Source organism: Mirounga leonina, unplaced genomic scaffold, assembly GCF_011800145.1.
Source record: "Mirounga leonina isolate KUSES-001 unplaced genomic scaffold, KU_Mleo_1.0 Mir_173, whole genome shotgun sequence".
In the NCBI taxonomy this organism is placed as follows: Eukaryota; Metazoa; Chordata; class Mammalia; order Carnivora; family Phocidae; genus Mirounga; species Mirounga leonina.
The window spans coordinates 38,933,843-38,951,129 of record NW_023270447.1 but is presented as its reverse complement, the minus strand read 5'-3'; the positions used below and the strand labels follow the sequence as shown (position 1 = coordinate 38,951,129).

Below are 17,287 nucleotides of genomic sequence, written 5' to 3'. Positions count from 1 at the left end.
GGCCTGGGCTTTCCTTATGGCCATAATATGAATAACAGGTAAGGCAGAAAAGATACGTTCACTGGACAATTATTTTAGGAAATAACCAAGACCAGAACAATTTAAAAATTAGAACCTCCTCTTGCTTTAAAGAATTACTACTCCCTCTCCAACCAAATTAGCACTAACTTACCAAAGCAAAAGAGGAACTGGAACCATTTCTAGCATCAGTGTGCATACAATAGGTAGATATTAAGGGAAATTTTTTTTTTTCCCCAAACGAAGAGTCCCTGGCACTTTTGCAAGTCGAATTCGGCTTTAACAGAGGGTTTTCCTTCTCCCATCTAACTTATTTTTGCTTTGAAAAGCATAATCCAGAAAACAGTTTTTCTTCACATTTTCTTACGTTAACCAAAATAAAGATAGGATTCTCAGTAAAATAACCTCACATTAGCTATGTGGTGACTGACTGGCATTTAATCACTGACAGGAATACCCCAAGTTAGAAGAGGAGGTAAAAACAAAACGAAACTAAAACCACCTTACATGTAGTGGGGGTGCCGTCAAGGAATCTGCTGCTGTAAGCTACTCTGCTCTTCATACTCTTCATTGATGTCACCAGGATTTATTTTAGTAACCAGGATATACTGGTTATGGATGCAAAGAGAATCTCCTCGTTTATATTCTAAACTCAGAGCAGGAAATCAGACACGTGGGTGATCTGCAGCTGTGGCACTATAAATATATTATAAACGATAAACACTATAAACAGATTCTAGACTGCACTACATTCCCTGAACTACAGATTGGGAGATTTAAAAGAGAAAAAGAGAAAATACACCATTTTAGAAAGACCAGTGACACTTCTGTCCAAAAAAGTGTGGGTGCTGGTTGGTAGAAGGCTCACTGGCCTTCATACGGTAGTGTTCCTGTTGCCACGTACCACCCACCTACCTACGTGGTTAATGTACAACGAGGAGATCCTGCTGTGTCTAGGGCCAGCCGTGCTATAGGGGGCCAGTATCTCAGGGTATAAGGTTTCTTCATCCAGGAAATTAAAGCATTAGCCCCTTTAACATTTTGGGATCAAGTAGCCAATTTGAAAACTCGACAAAAGCCACAAACCCTCTTCCTCCAAAATACATACAATAAATACGACTGAAATTTTATATAGAATACCAGGGGGATTGCTTGGCCCTTGAAATTGGAAAATCCACCCATAGGCCTCTCCTCGTTAAAGATTACTAGACTAGCATCACTCTAAAGTTCCTTCCAGGGCTCAAAGTCTGCAATCACACAGTTGATGTTTAATAACAGTTACTGCAAATTATTTAAACCAGATGAGTGGTTTGTTATGACTAGAGACTGACGTATTATGATCTCTTTTCCATTGTTAAATTGACCCATAAGCCAATGGATGACTGGAAGGAAGTAGGGGGGACTGGATATACCAAACGATAAACATTAGTTTAAAAAATTGTAGGAAGGTTTTAGAGGAGCCCAACTCTTTCTAGGCTGTATTTCTTTATTTGGATATACATAACGTAACACAAAACCTTTGTGCCAGATAATGGAGATCCAGAGAGTTTTATAGTGATGTTGTCCAAGCACCAAGCTTACCAATAATCACACCCAAATAAAGCGAAGCCAAAGGTTCCCATTTTCCTGCCAATATAAACTTGTTCACAATGGTTAATTCCAGAGTTGTGCCTGAAGAGTCCCTCAAAGGGAAAGATAATCCATAAACGAAAGCAAACAAAGATGATGTCCCTAATTTCCACTATCCTGGGTTAATCAACAAAATACAGTCTTCTCCTGTGATTTTAGTTTCTTTCTAACCCAAGTCAGTAAGAAAGACTGATTTATATTAGAAAATTCTAGGTTCTCGCCTGGGTTTGAAGGGAGCATATGACTCCAAGAAAGCAGACTGGCCATATAAACCCATCTCAAATACTGACAACCTACCTTTTACCCGCCTCTGCAAACCTTACCATATTTAAGTCTCCTGGATCTTTCTGGTGTATTTTGAGCTTTTTCAGTTTATCTTTTTTGGGGAGGCGAGGGGAGAGGGCAGAGGGAAAATGTGAGGTCATTTCTGCTCATATTGACTCCAATTAAGGTAGATAAAGAAATTGAAAAGATAACTTCCAAAATACTCGTGACACCAGCCTGTAATAAAAACTATCCAATCAGGGGCAGGTGGTGCAGTTGGTTAAGCCTTAGACTCTGGGGCTTGGGTGGTGATCTCAGGGTCTTGAGATCAAGACCAGTGACGAGCTCCACATGGGGCTCCACACTGGGCAGAGTCTACTTAGGACTCTCTCTCCTCCCTCTGCCTCTCCCCCACTGCCCCCTCAAGTAAATAAAAAAATCTTAAAGAAAAAAAAACTATCTGATCAGAAATGTTTCCTATAAACAGAGACTGTAACATGGTCATGACTCAAAGAAGGTCTCTTTTGAAAGGAATGGGAGAGTAGAATTAGATTTCTTCCTAGTAGTTGCTACAACATATTTTGTTAAAAAGGACTATCTGATAAAGCATGGAAATCTAGCTGCATGAATAGCATTGTACCAATTAGCTGGTGTAGTTTCATGGCATAAGGAGTCCTCTCTCCCATTAAGCTCTCTTTGTGGACTCTTCCCAAAGAGGCATTTGAAAACAGAATTAAGAACCACGACTCTTGCTAATGGCCAAGAATAAGTTCACGGACTTTCTTCCTTCTGTAAATTCATCCCTAATCATTTTAGATAACATAAGTTTGTTTGTTTGTTTGTTTGTTTACAGTTAACAGACTGTTCTTTTATCCTAATTGTCTTCATGTGATATCCAAATGGAAGAACACCATCACTCTGTAAAGACAGGACTCTCAGCTATGTAACGTGAGAACAGGGTAATGTTATCATTCTAATTTTTTTTTTTTACTAGAAGTATGTTTTACAGGAATGTTTTCAGCTTGAAAGAAGAAAAATCACTTGTCAGTTATAGAAATAATTCCATCATTTCGTGTAGTCATTCGCAGTAATGAAACAAGCAAGTAAGACTTAATACTCGATCCTAGCGTACAGCACAGGGCTCAAGGCAAAACATAATGACTTCATTACCTAAGAAAAGAATAGACAGGCTGGCTTTTCCTACCCCACAGCATTCTCCAATATTTTTTCAGCCTAAGGAATTTTTAAACCCCTTAAAATTCTAGATTTACTACTCAACACAGATCAATCCCTCTTCAGGCTTTCTGCCAATGACTCTCAGTGCTTCTATTTCAATAGCCTGTAGATCTGAAAGCTGGGTAGAGACATGTCAAAAAAAAAAAAAAAACTTTCTTTGATCTCTGCACCCAGGTTCCTCAAAAGAAGCCCCATGGAGAGTCTGAGGTTATGCTAAGTATGTGACTTGCAGTTGTAATCAGCAGAGTGACATTCCTTTTTACAAGTAGGCACCATCTTAGCCAATCCAAACCTGTCTTTCACAAATACATAAATTGAGTGACTGATAATACACTTTAAAAAGAATGAGGTACACCCACTTTGGAGGTTATTTTCAAACAACAAAATTTGGTGTCACAGAAAAATCAAAGCCATTTTTCCCAATGATTAACTATATATCCAGATGCCAGATGTTTCAGCTAACTTTTCTCTGACACCCTTTTCAGGGTACTCACACTCCCCTCCATTTCCTCTTTGTAGTAAAAACTGAAGTCCCATGTCCCTTACAACTCTACAGAAGCACCATGCTTGTGTCCTGACAAACAGGTTAATTTCAAGCCTTTGAAATATTCAGGAAAAAGTTAGCACTGACCCAATCACAGATTTTGACAGACAGGTCTGCTAGGAATTGGTCATTGCTATTCACCAAAAGGTCAATTACTCCTGCTTCCAAGCATCTGTAAGTCTCCAGATTCCCTTCAATGGGCTTCCCCTCTCCAGCTCCAACGGCCTATATTGTTTTAAAACTGTCACCGCCTCAAAGTTCAACTGGCTACTTTTTATACTTATCACTGAAAGACAACTGTAGGTTTTTAAATGTTTATGTTTAAGAGGTGAAAAGTAGGGCTTTTAAAACTGCTTTTTCAAACGAGGATTACCTTTTTTTTACATAACTCACATGGAATATCTTCTTTGTCAATAATTAGATATAATATACACAATCTCTAACCACTTTTATTACTATAAATTTTCCTCTAATGTCATCATTTCCCCCGTAAAGGTATCAATCTGATGAAATCTTGGAATGATTAAGTAATGACAAGCTTTTAAAGAGTCAGTCAATGATTTCTACTTTCTGAGGGTTTGTCAAGATCTCAAATTCTAGCTAAAACCTGTATCACCTTAAATAGAAAAGTTTAAAAAGAATATACATTTAACACCAAGTGACTAAAAGCCATTTAAAATACATAGTTCTTAGATTATTTTATCTACTCAAAGACCCTTCAAAGGTAGGTGAAAACTCTGGCCATATTTATATTTGTCTTGGAAATCCCAACATTAATTTCATAGTCCAAATTGTAAAATCTCTTCTCATTATTTGAGACCTGGAACTCATTACACAGACTGCCTGAGAAAGTTTAAAGAAAAAATAGAATTGGTCCTGACTTTTCCTTACATTTGAGGTAATACTGTTACAGCTGAATCTTTGATAAACAGGAAGTCATCCACATATAATAGGATCTTGTTCACTACATTCCTGATCCCTTTTCTCCTGTCCTACTTATTGCTGACAGAAAGGCATCCAAACTAATGGTAAAATATAAAAAGTAGACAGAAGTCTCATGCGTTCTTAACATAAGGATCAGAGGAAAACAGAGATCTACAGTGTCTTATAAATATTATTATAATTAAAAATATCTCTATGAGCAAAGACATACCACGACATACCACCACTATTTAATTTAATGGATGCCTTCCTCAGTGTCCATTAACAAAGGTATAGAGAATAAATTTAAGAAAAAAAATATTCCCACAAACCTAACACGTAACCTTCTCATATTAAAGTTAACAGCTCCCACCCATGGCTACTGCCCCCAAAAAAGTATTTTTTGACCTGGTTTTCTTGATGGCTCTATGAGGTCAGTTATCTTCTACACTCATTGAAGGAACTGTTGTCTATCTTAATTTTTTAGTGTGCCCCTATTAGGTATGGGCTCTCACGTTACAAGAAATTGTAACAGTTTTTTAAGATAAGACTCTTTAATACAATCTTTTTTCCTAGATGAAGATAAAATATATTTTGGAGGCAGAATACATACTTGAGAGAGAAAAAACGTAAGACACAGTCAAATTCATTTACATATAGAAATGTTTTAGTTATAGCCTCACCAATGAAGGCATTTTTAATGTTTAGAATTAATATTTGCTGGGAAGTAGGGGTATCTGGTGGCTTAGTCGTTTGGGCATCTGCCTTCGGCTCAGGTTGTGATCCTGGGGTCACATGGGCTCCGTGCTCGGTGGGAAGCCGGCTTCTCCCTCTCCCTCCCCACCCTTGTGTGCGCGCAGGCGCTCTCTCTCTCTAATAAATAAAATCTTTAAAAAATATATTTGCTGGGAAGTAATTCATGTAATAAGTTAAAATATGTAATAGGTTCTGACCACCAAATAAGATGTGTTGTGTGTGTGTCAGAGGTGGGGGTCCCCACATATCCAACAATTCTCAGACACCAGCAGAGTGTCCTACAACATAACTCAATTCTGACGCTATCTACCTGGGGATGGCGTCTAATCCCCCAGGTTAAGGTCTCCGTCCCACAGGGTGCCCTCCACTGCAGATGCCAATCTCAAGCCCAGGGTGTTACCTGTACTTCTGACCAACTGGCTAGCAAATGAGAGGTTCCCACAAGCCCCCACTTGGGTTTAATTTGCTAGAGCAGTTCAAAGAATTCAGAAAACCCATTTACTCACTAGATTACCGATTTTTGACAAATGATATGAACCAACAGCCAGATAAGAGATACATGAGACACAGTCCCTAGTGAAACTCCTTCTTACCTCAGAGTTTGGGGCCCGGCAGGGTGGCATAAGGAAGCATTCTGGTTTCCCAACCTGGTACCTCTCTGAACTCCATTCCTTTGGGGTTTTTATGGAGGTTACATTATATACACACAACTGATCAAATCATTGGCTATTATTGGTGACTGAGTCGACCTACAGCCCCTCTCCCCTCCCTGAAAATCAGGAGTGGAACTAAAAGTGCCAGCCCTCTATTCATGATTGGCTCCCCTGGCAACCAGTCCCCACCCTTAGGCGCTTTCCAAAAGTCACCTCATTAACATAAGCCCAGTTGTGGTGGAAAGGGGCTTGTTATGAACAAGGCACCCATTTCACCTCTATGGCTTCTGATGCTTTCTCAGGAACTGAGGACAAGAGACCAAATATTATAACAAAAGATGCTCCCATTGTTCTTATCACTCAGGAAATTCCAGGGATTTGGGGAACTGTGAGCCAAAGACCAAATACATATGAGAAATATGTTTTGGTGATCTGGATGACCAAATATCTATTTCTTATACATCACAGTATCACAACATTGCTTATCCCCCTCATTGCAGCACATACTTTTCTTTCCTTTCTGTTTCCCAAACATTGTCTTTCCCAACTCCTTAAAAGGACATGTTTTGTTCAGTCTTGTATCCCCAGTACTTAATGTTTAATATACAACTGGGACATAATAAAGTTTGAATGAGTAAATGAATAAATGTGTTGCACAACCAACAAAGATGACAATAGGTAAGAGAATGTGGACATGAGAAATGCGAAATACCACTGGAGGCTTTGGGCTGTTGTGCAAATCTGGATCTTCCCATCAGCCATTCCTTCCATCTAGAATGCTCTTCTGTTTGTCCCCAACCTCACCCCCAACTTCTCGTCAGGGTTTTCACTCTTTAACACTCACTTTACATATCTATTTGCTCAGCTCTACACACACACACACACACACACACACACACACCAAGGCAGTCTTCCCTTACCATGTTCTAAAACCTTTTCTTTGTATTTCCACAGCCTCCTGCGCATACTTTGGTTGCAGCCCCTAGCACCTCACACCGACATGATCGTTTATTTGCCCATCATTGCACTTGACTGTAAGCCCCTTAAAGGACAGTGTCTTCACCTGTATCCATATGTCTAGCCATCACCACGGTGCCTGGCAGTAGTAGGCCCTCCAAAATGGTTTAAAATAACGGGTAAGAGACTGAATGAATGGAGGGGGCTCTCCATTCTGGAAATTATCTCAGCATATCTATTTGTTCCCGGTAAGATGTCCACCAAGCACATACACTGGCAACTCCTAAACAAATCAAATCTAATGATTATATATGGAGATTATTGATGATACAGGAAAATTAGAATTAGAAAAAGTGCTTTAATCCAAGGACTGGCCCCAGGCAAAGAGGTCTCCAACACACTTCTTTCTCTTTCCAACTCACCCCTGATACTGTGTCAGTAAAAAATGTTTTCTTCTCAACCTAAGGTTCCCTATACTGTTCTCAGATGCCACATATAATCTCCTCCTCATGAAATGTTTCTATGTCCCATGCCCTCAGAATCTTGAGCCACAAGTGAGTAAGCTACAAAAAACAAAAACGAAACAAAACAAAAAAACCAACCCTGGTTTTATGGGAAAATGAGTGCTCATGGGTTGGCATTCCCATTTTGACAGGGATCTTTACTAAGATGATGGCTTTTCTCAAAGCCTAGTGGGAAAAGACATTTTGAAACATGGGTCCTTTCAGAAATCCTCAAATCACTTTGCTGGGGTGAGCTCCATCCTAACACTACAAAGGTGATGAAACTTGGCGGTTAGGGCAAGGCTCTGAAGCCAGGCCGCCTGGGTTTGAATCCCAGCACTTCCACTCTCTCACCTTTGACTGTGAACAACCTCATGGGGGCCCAAGGTTTCTATCCGGAGAATGAAATAGTAAGACCTACCTCACTAAATTGCTAGGGATAGGAAATGGGTTAGTACAAGTAGGATATTCAGAAAAGGGCTTAACAAGTAGTAAGTAGTCGGTAATTTTCTGTTCTTAATATTCTCATTTTACTGTTATTAGAACTGGCTCTGAGAGAACCAGAAGAGAGAAAGTGTCCAAGGTAGGAAAGGAGTGAGAAGAAAGAACACTTACTGATTTGGTTGTTCAGCTTGAAAGCGATGTCCAGCTGCAGGATAAACAGCATGAATTGGAACCAAGGACTCATCTCCATGGAGGGAAGGGGGATGTGGACTGAAAACACAATGTCATTGGCTTCGATTTCCCTTGGGATTGCTTCCTCGATGTCTCGGATCTTGTCGCATTGGTTGGGTCCCCAGGGCATTAGCCATTTTGTCTTGTGATGGTTTTTACGGACATCCACACATTTCACCGACATGTAGGACACTGCCGTCGTGGGCCCCGGGGCTGAAAAGAAAAGGTTTTCTGTTTTAGAAAAATCATCCACTGAAGTGCTCATTTTGGGGCTAACATTTGCCTCCAATGTTCATACTGCCTTCTCTAATTGGGATCAGTAATCCCTGGGGATCCCCTAAATCCGGGTGAGGATCCTTCAGTGACCTCCACAGGTGTCATAAAGCATCTCCAAGAGTCTTCCCATTAGGCTTTCAATCACTGTCATTTTCATTGAAAGAATACGTTTGTAACCACTTTGGTTCAGTGACTTCCTTACTCCAAACAAAGGTCACAAAAATCAACTGTGCTTCCGTTCCCACCTGCCTGAGGGCGTGGAGGGCTCCGGGACTTCACAGAGCACAGTGTCTGAAGTCAGATGACCTGCGTCTGAAGCCTGGTTGAACAACGGACTGCCAGTTCATCTTGGGTAAATTGGTGAAATCTCGTAGTTTCAGGACCCTCATCTGAGAAACAAGATGGTTAGTTTCTAAGACAGTTGGTTTCTAAGATTCTCCTTAGTTCTAACACTGCATTTGATGGAGAGAAAGAACTACGTTGACCTCAGGCCCTCACTTAGTGTGGTAACTGTCAGAGGTGGGGACAGAAGCAGACTATACCGCAGAGGTATCCAATCCATGCATTTGATCTGTGCACTTCAAAAGCGATCATCACATTTGAACTATACAACATTAAAAAAAAAAAACCCACACCATTTTGTGATTATAAAACGGTTACAGGATTATAAAAGAAAATCTGCAAAATACAGAAATTTTAAAGTTCAAAACAACATAGACCCAAAATCCCACTAGAGGGAAGTAACCACGGTCAGAAAAACATCAAAATACTAGCTTTTCTATGAGCGTGTAATTAGATAAAAATTTATAAACAATTTACATTATAGAACTTTAAAACACACACTAATATTAACATATATTTCTATAAAATAGGATCACACCATGCGTAGTTTTAGGGCTTCTCTTTTTTATTCATGTAAAGAAGCAGAGTAGCCAGTGGTGAGTCCCACCAACTCTGGAGCCGACCTGCTTCTGTCACCAATAACCCACACTAAGAAGGGTGGGTGAATTTGGGTGAATGATTAAACCTATCAGTGTATTAATTTTATCATTTCTTAAATGGCAATAATAATAGTATGTACCTCTGCAAGTCAGTGTATACATTAACAAGTGAACATGAAAAGTACAAAACAGGGGCACCTGGGTGGCTCAGTAGGTTAAGCATCTGACTCTTGATTTCAGCTCAGGTTATGATTTCAGGGTCATGAGATCAAGCTCAGTGTGGGGCTCTGCATTAGGCACGGAGCCTGCTTAAAATCTCTCTCCTTCTTCCTCTGCCCCTCCCCCCCATGCTCTCTCTAAAAAAAAGTGCAAAATATTAGCTATTATAAATATTTTCTATATAATTAAAATTTTTCAACTAGTGTTTGCAAAATAATCAGTCACAGGATATATCAAATTTAATCTACCTAACCTAATTCCTCCCCCCCCAAGCTTGTAAAGGTTGTCTATAAATAAGAATAATTCTTTGCCTAATATTTTTTGCTAGTAATTTATCTTAACTTTTCCATCTGCTGTCTAAATTTGTTTACAGCATATTTAAATGTAGAGAAGTTCCAGATTTTATAGAATATCTCTTTACCTGGGGTGCCTGGGTGGCTCAGTCAGTTAAGTGTCTGACTCTGGCTCAGGTCATGATCTCAGAGTCCTGGGATCAGCCCTGCATATCTGGCTCCGTGCTCAGCAGGGAGTCTGCTTCTCCCTCTGCGCACCCCCCCCCAACTCATGTGCACTCTCTCTCTCAAATAAATAAAAATAAAATATTTTAAAAATAAATAATAGGGGCACCTGGGTGGCTCAGATGGTTAAGCATCTGCCTTTGGCTCAGGTCATGATCCCAGGGTCCTGGGATCGAGCCCCACGGGTTCCTGGCTCAGCAGGGAGTTTGCTTCTCCCTCTCCCTCTGCCTCTCCTCCTCTTCATGCTCTCTTTCTCTGTATCTCTCGGACTCAAATGAATAAAGTCTTTAAAAATTTTAAAATAAAAATAAAAATAAAAAATAAATAAAATCTTCTAAAAAAAGAATATCTCTTTAGCTTTATGTTTTCCCCATGCTTCTGTGCTTAGACCTTCTTTATCTCCAATTCAATAAACAGCCACCTTTATTAATTTCGTTATTTTTTTTTACTATTTCACGTTTTAAAATATTTAAATAGTTGATATATCTAAAATTTGTTGTGATGTAAAAGATGAATTGAGGTCCCAAAGCTTTATTTTTTCTAAATGTTTAAATTATTCTTTACTGAACAGACTCCCTTTTCTTGTTGATTTATGACATCACCTTTATCTTATGTATACCTATAGATGGTTTTGGACAATCTGCTCTCTTTTTTTTTTTTTTTTAAAGATTTTATTTATTTATTTGAGAGAGAGAATGAGAGACAGAGAGCACGAGAGGGAAGAGAGCAGAGAGAGAAGCAGACCCCTCGCAGAGCAGGGAGCCCAACGCGGGACTCGATCCCGGGACTCCAGGATCATGACCTGAGCCAAAGGCAGTTGCTTAACCAACTGAGCCACCCAGGCGCCCCCAATCTGCTCTATTTCATGTATTGGACTGTCAGTTCATGGCTTAATACAACACTGTTTTGAATCCTATAAGTTGATGGTTTGTATCAATATCTGACAGAGTAAATCCCCTCCCCCAATCCATTTCAAATTTATCCTTTTTATCCTTTTGCTGGGATTTTATTGAAATTACATTAAATCTACAATGTGGACAGAATTGGCATCCTTTCCCAATAATTTAGTTTTCCTATCCAAGAACAGTGATTGCTTCTCCATTAACTGGAGTCCATTTTTCTATCTCTGAAAATTTTTGCAGCTTTCTTCATATGGGTCCTGCTAGTACTTTTAAAACTATTTTTTTATTTTTATATTTATATTTATAATATATATCTCTGAAAATGAGCAGGGAAAGGAAAACAGTATAGATTATGATGGTTTAAATATGTTTAATTCTGTGCATATGATAACTGGCATACTGTGATTTCACACCTTTTATGAGCAGAAATCATTTCTTATGTAATAGAGATCAGGTAACAACTAGAGAAATACATAAAGCAGAGAAAAGTCACTTAGGAAGCAAAAGTGTGGGGGTGCCTGGCTGGCTCAGTCAGTGGAGCGTGCAACTCTTGATCTCGGGGTTGTGGGTTCAAGCGCCATGGTGGGTATAGAGTTTACTTAAAAAAATAAAATCTTAAAAAAAGGGGGGGGAGGCAAAAGTTTTTGCCCTGCTTCTAATGCTCAAATACATTTTTTTCCTATCCATAAATATCTGTTCTAATGGTAAAGTTTTAGTAAAATGTTATGTTTGCAGTAAGTTGTGGCAATGTGTGCTCAAACGTACCAGAAAACACAGCTCAACTAAACTCTAGCTTAAAATCCTTCAGTGCACCACAGAGTCACCACTAATCCATGCAAGGGACGTTTTTCTTTAAAACTCAAAACTGTATCACAAAGACATCTTACACCTAATCCACCTAAAATCAGGCATCTGGGTTATTAGAAATACGAATCAATTAAACTTAGGTTATCCTGACTTAGCCAAATAGCCCTCCCTGACACTAGAAAAACCAAATGGTACATTTAACTGAACCCTTTTTAATGTGGCTGAAGAAATAAACAGGGAGACAAAACTCATGAACTCTATTTTTGGCTAACATACTCAAACTGACTATTTGCTGCAGAAAATAGTTACTACATTTTAAAACTTCGATTCTTCTAAAATGAACCTAACCTTTTTTCATTTCTTTTCTTCCCCTCCCCACTTTTGAAAAACAAGTCTCTCCCTCCTTAGACCAAAATGAAAAATAACTAGCTGAGTTCCTCAGCTAAGCTCCAAAACCACATTCCAAACTTAATAACAGAGAAGCTGAACACTTTACGGGCACAAAGGCTGCATTTTTAATGGACACAGTGAACGCCTGCCTTTGTAGCAGCCTGAATTATTTTCATTCTTTCATTAGCCTAGTGTATCTTGCATAAAGAAAAAAATCCCAGGAATACTAATATTTTCATAAATCTCATGGCAGTGAACTTGGAGAAGCCTCAAGTGCATCTCAAGCTGTATTATGGGAATCACAAATATTTTTCTTCACTTGAATAAATTAGTCCTCTAGTCTCTAGTCTCAGAAATCTTTTACATAACTTAAAAACCTAAAGGTAGGGTGCCTGGGTGGCTCAGTCGTTAAGCGTCTGCCTTCGGCTCAGGTCATGATCCCAGGGTCCTGGGATCGAGCCCTGCATCGGGCTCCCTGCTCAGCAGGGAGCCTGCTTCTCCCTCTCCCACTCCCCCTGCTTGTGTTCCTGCTCTCACTGTCTCTCTCTCTGTCAAATAAATAAATAAAAATCTTAAAAAAAAAAAACCTAAAGGTAATTCAACATTTTCAATTTTTCCAGTAGTGCTCAAAAGGCAAAACGTTCTTTTTGAGAAAGTAAATCAACATTCTGATATTCAAACATGGACAGTTAATGTTCTCCCAATAATATATTTACAACTTAAGAGAACTTCCTACACCAGCTGAAAGCAAATTCCCAGATGTTTCTTTAAGTAGAAAGCCTATCAAAGTAAACTAAAAACAAAGCTTATAGCTAGTAGAAAGGATTTTCACTAGCTATAGCCAAAATTGTGAGTACATGGATCACAAAACAGTGTCTAAATTTTTTTTAAAAGTTTGATTTCTATCTTTAAATAAAAAAAAAAAAAAGAAATCTGAGGGATTTTACTGTAAGAGGAAAGAATAAAATGGGAAATATCGAAATGTTTACCTGCAACCTTTGAAGACACCACAATCAACTAACTAACAGGTATATGTGCTGAAGGCCCTACTTGGTCACTAGCATGGTTCTAGGGATTAATAGAGTTTGTATATTTAAGAAGGGACTGGATGGATTCAGGTCAACAAACTGAGTCATGTTTGCTCAGGTGAAAGCTAAAAATAACCACTCCTCAGTATTCCTAGGATAGTAACGCAGTATCACCCAGCTGCCTCAGCACACATTTTAAGTGTCCCGTCTACCTATCCATAGCATTTAATCGGGCGGAAAAAAAATGGGCCAAAAGCTACTTCAACATCAGTACAATTTAGTAGTCAGAGCAATCTGGCCAAAAATGAATGTGCCCAGGCACTGCGATTTGGTTAACTTATGGTAGGTTAAGACAGCATTCAGACCATGCACAGAAGTCATAAAACCATGAGCTCTTCTTTGAAAGCTCTGACCTGTTTTGATTCAGTTCTCTTTACTATGTCAAACATAGGCCATTTTCCCCTTCCTTATCTGTACTTCAACTGCCAGTATTTTTGGCCTCTGCCTCTCCCACTGCAGTACAGGAATTGCGATATGTGATACTGTATGACATTTAATTTTAAAGGGTTATGAAATCAGTAAGACTTCTAATTCAAGGTTGTGAAAAACTGCCCAAACACCTCTTGATGCCTCTTTGAAAATCCAGTGGCTCCTCAATGACATACATTACAAAGGTTCATTCTACATTCACCAAATGTGTCTTGAGTACCTACTACGCGCTAGGCAATGTTAGGTGCTACAGTGAACCCAACAGACATCAGCCATCCAGCCAGGTGGAACGCACAAATAATGGGGGGAACCAGGCGATAAATCATAATTACAGCAAAAAGTAATTATAATTGTGGATGCTACATTTACCCTGACATTACCTGCGAAAGGGCAACAGAAAGATACTTGGGAGGTAAGAGACATGAATTCACTAGAATGAGGTAAAAATTCCAGTCATCATTACAACATAACCTTGAGTAAAAATGCAAGTGAACAATGACTATACTCCTTTTGGAACAATATTGACTCCAGTCAGCTTCCTGTTATAGCATCTCAAATGGTTGTCCAGTTTACAAATTACCAGCTAGCCAACCGCGACCGCTATCATGCTCAAAGTTGAGTCAACATCAAATCATTAGCCCCTACTCTCTCCAGAACCTGTAATTAAAGAGTTGGAAAGAGATACAAGACTTAGTTGCCTCCTAGAAAAGTTAAAATAAAATTAAAACAACATGCTGACATGACACATGGTCTCCGTTTAAGCCAACGCAGACTATTTCTTTCTTTGCTTTATTACAAGTAAAGAATCTTCCTTTAGCAATCATCTAGGAGTATCACTATTATGTGGGCATCGGGCTAACTAAAGATAGAGACAAATGACAGCCCCAGACCCCAAGTTGCTCACAGTCGAGTGTGGGCGGTGGAGAAGTTGGCAGAGAAGTACCTCCTGATTGAAACTTGCTCGGACAGAGGTTTGTGGGGGACGCACCAGCTGTAACAGAGGCCTGGGGGGGGATGGGGGGGATGGGCACTGCTTCAGCAGGCCTGGACTTAGCCTCCAAAGACAGCAGGTGCTGGTTAGCCAGGGGAAAAGGGGGGATGCCGAGTGGGGAAGACGCTGAAGAAGAGCAGGTGCTAGACTGCAGGCTATCTAGAACATCGTGAATTCTGCAGATGTCTGCACTTGAGTATTAAAATTTACAAAGAGCTCATTTGAGAGTTGAAAATGCACACACCCTAACTTTGTTTGCTTACTTTAACCAGTGACATCGCTCTACTAGGTGCCTTGACTTCTGCTCCCCACGGCCTCTGCTCCATTTTGCAAAGCAGTGGAAGGAAGAATAATAAAGAGATCCATGGATAACAAAGAAATTGTATTTAGGGGGAATCCTTCCTTCCAAGACGCCCATCTCTGTCCTACAGGCAGCCACAAGGCCAGACATGAACTCTGCTGGAAGGAGGAGCAAGAGGGTGGTGGGGAGGAAATGGCAAAGTTCTGGCTCCTATTTTGGCAACTGGGCCTCTGAGGAGCCTTTGAAGTCTAGATCATCTAATCTGGAGGAGGAATGTCTTCCTGCAACAAAGACGGTATGTTTTTTTTTAAAGATTTTATTTATTTATTTGACAGAGAGAGAGAGACAGTACACGCAAGGGGGCCGGCAGGCAGAGGCAGAGGGAGAGGGAGAAGCAGGCTCTCTGCTGAGCAACGTGGGATGGGGGGAGCTCGATCCCAGGACCCTGAGATCATGACCTGAGCTGAAGGCAGACGCTTAACTAACCAAGCCTCCCAGCGCCCCAACAAAGATGATATTTCAAGATTAATCTGCTTTGGGCTACAAGGGAAAGGAATGTGCAGAACAGACCAGTTAAAAGGCTAAGTCATGCTTACAAACACGAAAAATCAGAAACCCTCAATTTGAAAAAGTCATGATTTTAAGTAAAAATGGTCCAAAATTTAGAAATCTTTAGAGAATTCTGCTTTCACCATAGCAGTTAGCTAACAGATATGAAAACAAAACTATTCGCCCTGACTTAACATACAGACAACTGCTAACAGATTCCTTCCTCTACTGACTCAAGGAGGTTGCTCTCACTCCTGAAATCTAGCGTCAGTTAAAAATCAGCTGTCATGATTTCTGCACCTGTAAAAATACAAATGCTTTATTTATTTATTTTTTTAATAATGTCATTTATTTTCTACCTCATTCCTAAAAGATTTTGAGGTACTAGGAAGTAGATAGTAGACTTTATTTAATAAAAAAAATAAAAGAATTGAGGCTGATTTACAAGGACAGGATTACTGTTGGGTGGGGGTGGGGGGCAGGCACTAAGAACGACTTGGCCGAGGTCCACATCTACAAAAGGAGAGAACAAAAAGCAGTAGCTGAATGTGAGCCCCCACAACAGTCACATGAGCTACTTTTCATTTTGTAACGTAGACAGACCGTAGACAAAACTTCCACTGCCTCACAATGAATGGGATTTATAATTCATTCAAGATTATATACTCAAATCGGTTCTAAGCTTTTCCTTCTGAACATCTATGTTTGTCTTAATGAGAACTTACAGGAAAGGTACTGGGCATTCAGGCCCTTGGAGAACTCCAGGCTTTGTTCATGATTTTTTGATGCTCCTCAGGGAGGGGAGGAGCCAAGGAGGGGAAAAGGAACATAGGTGGCAGAAACCAAGGAGACCAGATGAATTTTTGATATTTATGCAACTACAGTTTTCATTCAAAGCCCCCCTCCCCGAAAGCACTTATTTAACATAAAAGAAACTTCAGCTAAATTTAGAAATTAGCTTTTAAATGTGTTCAATTGAGTTCCCTCAAAGATTCTGCCTCCCTTTCTCAAGCTCAAAAACCTCCTGCTTTATTTCTCGTTAAAAGGAAATGTGTGGGATATACTGTACAAATGAAGTAACCAGATCATGTTCTCTGAGTTGTGAGGGAGGGGTTAGACCACTAGCAATTCCTTGAGCCAATTCTGTTTATGGTTCCCTCCAGGTCAGTTCCTAAAAAGATTTCTTCGTGTCTGCTATCCCAGGTATCCAAGTTGTAGAATGTCCCAGTAGAATGACCACTTCAAAATTTTCAGCTAAAGAAAGTGTAAATAATTGTGTTAAACTGACTTAGTGCTTCAGAATTAACCAACTCAGTCTGTTAATTCCTTTCCTGAAATTGCTCCGAAGTTATAACGGTCAGACATTCACTCTACTTATGCCACTGACTTTGAAGATGAAATTCTCCTATACTTCAACTACACCAATTAAATCTCACTACTAGATTACTAACCGAAATATTATGTCACAATTCCATCTCAATTACTGGGGGACTGAGAGTGGGTCTGCAGGGCCACGACCTGGAGAAATGATTTTCTGAATGACCCTAGCTATGCCCTAGTGCATGTAACGGGGTATGCTGAGTGAAATGTAATTCATTCTTGCCAGTAATTTTCAGTAAGTAGTTAATTATGCTAACATCTGTTCCAGGAAAGCTAAATTTTTAAACACAGCAGAACATTCCTCTACACTAAACTACCACCACCAAAACACACATACACA

The 17,287-nt window shown here is 39.7% G+C and overlaps 1 protein-coding gene across 2 annotated transcripts in view; it reads right to left on the bottom strand.

The window, feature by feature from the left end:
- The window catches only part of WLS (Wnt ligand secretion mediator), a 101,011-nt gene that overhangs the window by 50,382 nt on the left and 33,342 nt on the right, over window positions 1-17,287 (bottom strand). Inside the window, exons 2-3 of one of the 2 annotated variants that reach the window (XM_035018299.1) lie at window positions 8,678-8,821; window positions 8,097-8,369 (exon numbers count right to left, since the gene is read on the bottom strand). In XM_035018299.1, coding sequence (XP_034874190.1) covers window positions 8,097-8,340 — 244 coding nt within the window. In that variant the 5' untranslated portion in view covers window positions 8,341-8,369; window positions 8,678-8,821. The remainder of the gene's footprint in view (window positions 1-8,096; window positions 8,370-8,677; window positions 8,822-17,287) is intronic. The other variant, XM_035018298.1, reaches the window with a different exon arrangement.